Source organism: Pygoscelis adeliae, unplaced genomic scaffold (genome assembly GCF_000699105.1).
Source record: "Pygoscelis adeliae isolate BGI_AS28 unplaced genomic scaffold, ASM69910v1 Scaffold317, whole genome shotgun sequence".
Classification (NCBI taxonomy): Eukaryota; Metazoa; Chordata; class Aves; order Sphenisciformes; family Spheniscidae; genus Pygoscelis; species Pygoscelis adeliae.
Genome location: NW_008825155.1, coordinates 258,204 through 264,152, shown reverse-complemented (window position 1 = coordinate 264,152; position 5,949 = coordinate 258,204). Strand labels below are relative to the sequence as shown.

The following is a 5,949-nucleotide window of genomic DNA, read 5'->3' as shown; positions in this document are numbered from 1 at the left end:
GAAAGCAGCAATGACATCTTGATTCCCACAAGGAAATTCATTTTGCGACATCGCATTACACCAGAGACCGCCCCCAAACAAGATTCCAGAATCGTACATTCAAAAGAAGTCCTCCAAGACCCCTCATTTCCCAGAATAATTTCTTATGCTACTCACCCAAAGAATACACCGGACGGAGTGATTGATTTGACATAGCCTCTCACTAGCTGGCCTTTTTTAACATCCTTAATACATGTTATTTCAACATCCTCCACTTTGCTGTTGCTCTTTGGGTTTAGCCTAAAAGAAAAAAGAGGTTAGAAGTTAAAGCACTCATCTGAATAATCCACATTCTGCTCTGGATATCAAAAAAAGAAATCAGTATTAACAACAGCTAGTACTTTCTGGAAAACCTACCGGATCAGACACACCCTTCAGTTTATTCAAATGTACTAATGGACTATCTGCATCTCTGCCAAGCTATACATAGCATTAGGGAATAGACATGCTGCTGTAAACAAAGCCAAACAAAACAGATCAGCCTGGCTTCCTCTGACACTAAGAAAATGAGGAGAGTAAAATGCTGTCTGAAATTCTGCACAGCATTGGCTTAGACTTATTACACTTATTTCTAAGATACTTCATTCCACATGGTTTATGCATTTTTGTTCCATAGAGAAGACTGAGCAAGAGGCTCTGTTTTAAGAGACATTTAGGACTAAGTCTGCTATTTAATCAAAACGGTTAAAATGCAGCTGAACATTGAAAAGTAACGTGTTTGTATCGCAAAGTCAATGGTGGAACTTTCCCTTTGTTTCCAAATAAATAAACAAAAAAGTTAAGTCAGGTCCAGAATGTATGATAAACAGAAATTAAATCTGAACCCACTTGATCAGCTCTACTTTAAGTGTCAGACACCTCCACGTTTGCTGATACACAGGAAAATCTTTCTGAAGTAGGAACAAGTCTCATCCCTTAAAAAAAATGTAGTTCTTGTCCTTTTAACACTTCACACTGCTCAGCCCAAACCAACAGTTACTGTATTTCACCATCCTTTTCTTCACTAGTAGGAGATCAACAGACTGGAGGGATGACACATACCGGGATTGCCGGAGAGATAACTGGATTTTGCCGTTCTCATTGGAGAGGATGTAACATCTGCATGGCAGAGTAAGGGGAGAAAACAGAAAGCTTTTTTACATGTTAAAAAAAGCCACAGGCAGAAAATAGATATTTTCACTAGCAGAATGAAGCTCTAGAGGAAACAAACCACTCTGTCCCTTGGACCACTTGCTGTCTAACACAAACCAGCATGACACAACAGTTCATGAAACCAGCTAAAGAGCTTTTTGAAACATACCTACTTGCTTTACCCAGTCTCTATTGCTAGTACAAAAGACTTAAAGACTGTTGCAGCTGAATCACTTGGCCTGTTGCACTCTCCAGCATTCCCAACAAGTCTGTGAAGTAGGGAAATGCAATTACTTGTGCATTACAAATGTAAAGACAACTGACTTGCCAAACAGCCCACAGAACCACAGCAGAGCTGGGATAACTGGCTTCCCTCAGTCCCATCAGCACCTTAGCTAAGAGAGTAGCTACTCTCAAAACACAGCCCAAGAAGGCAGCTGAAAAGGGGCTTCTTCATACATGGAAAATACAAGACTTTCACCCAAACGCATACAAGGTCATAAGTGAGCATTACTTCTTAGCTACAGACTGAACCTTACAGGTCTGGCATCATCTTATGGCAGCAAAAAGCCTGTCACTGAAGGGGAATATTTCTAAGCCTTGCAGCTTGAGGGAACAAAAAAGAGAATTACTGACCTGACAATCTTGCCAACTTTGAAGTCACCCAGAGGATTCTCCGTGTAAGTATCATTCAGGTGAAAGACGCTGACTTTGCCAGTCTTCCCACCTGGCAGTGCAATGGTCAAACCAATGTGTGGAGTCACCTTTGTTACCATGCCTACAGTGATGGTGCCCTGCTCCAGTGACTGAATTCCTGGAAAAAGTGAAGGAGGGAGAGGGCTTCATAATACTCCAAAAGTATGCAACCAAAGCAACAGGGGTAATGAGTCAGTGAAGCTGATTTTAGTTGCCTAGTCACATATCAAACCCACCAACTTTTCATAAGGTGCAGTCTATGCACTCTCTCAGTTCACAGCGTTTGCCTTGGTAGCCCGGACAAGGTCCCCTAGCTGCACAGTTCCACGATCCAGAAAAACTGACAAATGTTGACAAATGTACCATCTCGTGTCTGAGATCAGAAGGGAATACGTTCATAAGGGCTCAGAGAAGGGCTTCAGTCCAAGACAGCAGGAAAGTGGTTTTTTAGTCTAAAGGTCTGACCTCTCTTGCCTTGCATGCCGCTGCCTGGCGGAAAAGGACCTGGGGGTGTTGGTCGACAGCCGGCTGAACATGAGCCGGCAGTGTGCCCAGGCAGCCAAGAAGGCCAACGGCATCCTGGCCTGTATCAGAAATAGTGTGGCCAGCAGGAGTAGGGAAGTGATCGTGCCCCTGTACTCGGTGCTGGTGAGGCCGCACCTCGAATACTGTGTTCAGTTTTGGGCCCCTCACTACAAGAAGGATGTTGAGATGTTGGAGCGTGTCCAGAGAAGGGCAACGAGGCTGGTGAGGGGTCTGGAGAACAAGACTTATGAGGAGCGGCTGAGGGAACTGGGGTTGTTTAGCCTGGAGAAAAGGAGGCTGAGGGGAGACCTCATTGCTCTCTACAACTACCTGAAAGGAGGTTGTAGCGAGGTGGGTGTTGGTCTCTTCTCCCAAGTAACTGGCGAAAGGACGAGAGGAAATGGCCTCAAGTTGCGCCAGGGGAGGTCTAGATTGGATGTGAGGAAAAATTTCTTTACTGAAAGAGTGGTTAAACATTGGAACAGGCTGCCCAGGGAAGTGGTTGAGTCCCCATCCCTGGAAGTATTTAAAAGACGGGTAGATGAGGCGCTTAGGGACATGGTTTAGTAGGCATGGTGGTGTTGGGTTGACGGTTGGACTCGATGATCTTGGAGGTCTCTTCCAACCTTAATGATTCTATGATTCTATGATTCTACATCTGGGTCAGGGTCCCAGGGGTTAGTTCTGTCCTACAGGGAGGTACAGCTTGGCTCTGGAATGTAACATCTTCACCTGAGGGGTCAGTGCAGGCCCACCTCTGAGTAAAGCATCATGTGCGGTGGGGTCCTGCTGTTAAAGCTCCACTATACCTGTGAGTGACAAGAAGAGGTTTGTTTCGGTGACATCTGTTCCAGTAACTGTAGCTGATATTGCCTGGCCATTTTTGAAGCTCTTTTCTGGATGTTTTAAGACCTGAAAGAAAAGACAGATTTCCACTTATTAGCAGAAAAGGAGCTTTGCACAACTCTGGTGTTTCTTCTATGAAGCTTTACACTTTCTATACACATCTTCGATGTGTACACTTGACCGACAGCTCAGCATTGCTTCAATGGCTCTGCTATCCTGAGCCAAACTAGCTACAGGCGTAGTACTTGCTTGTCAGTGAGGGGCAGCGATGCCTAAAGGGCAGAGCACTGGATTATGAGTTCGCATGGATGTCCGAACTGTCTGCAGTCATTACTTGCAGCCACATGCACAGGAAAAAATATTTGTGTAGCTTATCTGTAATGGCTTCTTACCTTGGTATTCAGAGACAGCAGCAGATGAGGAACTCTTCCTCGAATGTCAGGGGTGACTTCTACCTCCAGCCAATTTTTGAGGACGTTATACTGAGAAGACACCAAATGACCAGAGAAGACAGCATGAGACCTTGGGGAAAAAAAAAGCCTTCCCTGGTGGATTCGCTAGTTTTTAAGGCTAGAAAGAACTACTCCAGCCTTGGCTCTTGCACCAAGCAAAAATGGTGATTTGGTTTCTACTCTTACAAGCATAATGCTGCTGTGGTTCACAGGCAAGTGCACACAGGGCATCAGCAGTGAGCATACTTTGTGCTGGTGGCATACATAATTTCTCAAAGGCCATTTTGCCGCAGTGCAGGGTGGGAAGCATCTGCTGGCAACAAACAGGCATGTCGAAGAAGATGAGTCAGCTCGACTCCGTCAAGTATAGAAAATGTGACTTCATTCTCCTATTCTCCCCATAAGACACTGCACTTGGCATGGGCCGCTCTCACAATTAATGAAGACCATAGTAGTGTCAGTGTTTAGGTCTGAACTAAGGTCCCTGAGGTCACCCCCACTTGCTGCATCCCCCAACCACTTCTTAGGAAGACTCTGACCCCACCTTTTTCACAAAACAGGTGACTGTCTGTCCAACATCGTAGAGTCCAAGTTTCTTGAGGGCACTGTCTGCTTTAAGGTTCAGCATTGCTGTGACTTTCCCTTCCATTTCGCTGTTTGCAAAGAAAGAAAGAGCACATCAATAAGACAGCTTTGGTCCTAATGATGAAGATAGGAGTTAGAAACCCAGGAGATTATGGGGAGCCAGTACTACTATGACAATGCCTTTGTGACATTCATCCCCATCCTCTCCCCAGCTGCATCCTTCTGCAGGGAATTAATTCTTCCCTAGGCTTAAGAGGGAATCCTTCTGACATGAACGGACGTGCCAGAGTCCAGACTGGCAGAGCCTGAAGCCAAAAGGACATTCAAAGGAAATCATGTGCTAGGAGAGCACTGTGAGGTTTAACACAGCTCCCAAACCCAAGTTAGTGTGAAAGAGAGAGTAAGAGGCCTTGTCACACTGCATACATGCGGAGGTCCTTGCTCATGGCCAGCTCCTTCACAAATGGGAGGAACAAGGGAGGGGAACCTACAAGGATACAAGCGCTGCAAAGCATCTGCAGATAGCACAGAGGCCAACACTTACCTTGGTCGAATGCTGAGCTCTGGAATGGACTGTGTGAAGTGCGGATGGGTAATGGGCAGGTACCTAAAGAACAGGAAAAGGATCAATGTTTCTCATGATCTCCCCAGGCTCCAGTCACCCACCTGTAATCCCTCTGCATTGGCAAAAAAAACAGGTGTAAGCCCTCTAAAACTACCAAAGCCTTCCAGTTCCAGTACTTCCTAGTGCTATTTCAGTGGCAATTTAGGTACCCAAGATACTTGGCAATTTAGCCCCTGGGGCCAAATCTTGCTTGCATTTAAGACTTCCACTGGACCTTAAGAGTTTACATATCTTTTTTTCTTGCAATCTATACTCAAGATAAATACAGTGACACAGGTAGAGAGCTAATTCACTGAAACCTGGATCTCAGACAGAATATAATAGCAGATTTCCTCAGGTCTCAACTACTCCAGCAAGGATAGCTGTTAACAGCATCTGGTGACAGAGGGAGCATCCTAGGTCATCCAAATTGAATAACTGTTTCATCCCTTGCATTCCCCAAGAAGTAATATTATGAGCATGTTTTCCCACCTGTGAGTATTCACATCTCTGCCTCCAATGACTCGGGCAGTCACCTTCTGTCCAGCTTTCAGGGTATATGTTGGAAAAGAGCCTATAGGCACTTCATCCAGAATCCGGGATGCGTGGATTGAACCTGTCAGCTTGTCATCAATAGCAACTGTGACATGGGTTGGTTTGACGGATTTAACAGTACCAGTAACAATATCCCCCAGGGAAAGTGAGTGTTTCACAGCAGCAAGCATCTCTTCTAATGCTGTCTCAGATTCGTTCCGGACCCTTACAAAAACATTCTTCTTTGCTGGGCCTTGTACTGCTAACAAGACTCCGAGGTCATTTACCTTCACTACTTTTAAGGTTGCAGAGATTGTTTGTCCCACCTTCAGTTTTTCTGAGTCAAAGCGGAAGGTGTCATTGAAGTGAGAGGCTATGGGAATAGCTGCCAGCTGGCCCATTTCCAACAAAGACACAATGGCAAACTCTTCTGCTATGTGCTGCACGATGGCAGAGTGCTGGGAGTTCTCTGTGAGCCGCTAGACAGAAATGGAGATAGTTACTTCTCCTGCTGAGGTTTTGATTCCCTCCACTTTA

General features: G+C 45.4%; 1 protein-coding gene across 1 annotated transcript in view; it reads right to left on the bottom strand.

The window, feature by feature from the left end:
• Nucleotides 1–5,949, bottom strand: part of PDCD11 (programmed cell death 11) — a 26,743-nt gene that overhangs the window by 6,157 nt on the left and 14,637 nt on the right. Inside the window, exons 19-26 of the mRNA XM_009328436.1 lie at nucleotides 5,371–5,891; nucleotides 4,819–4,881; nucleotides 4,234–4,342; nucleotides 3,630–3,719; nucleotides 3,201–3,303; nucleotides 1,807–1,984; nucleotides 1,081–1,137; nucleotides 157–279 (exon numbers count right to left, since the gene is read on the bottom strand). Of these exons, the coding sequence (XP_009326711.1) occupies nucleotides 157–279; nucleotides 1,081–1,137; nucleotides 1,807–1,984; nucleotides 3,201–3,303; nucleotides 3,630–3,719; nucleotides 4,234–4,342; nucleotides 4,819–4,881; nucleotides 5,371–5,891 (1,244 nt within the window). The remainder of the gene's footprint in view (nucleotides 1–156; nucleotides 280–1,080; nucleotides 1,138–1,806; nucleotides 1,985–3,200; nucleotides 3,304–3,629; nucleotides 3,720–4,233; nucleotides 4,343–4,818; nucleotides 4,882–5,370; nucleotides 5,892–5,949) is intronic.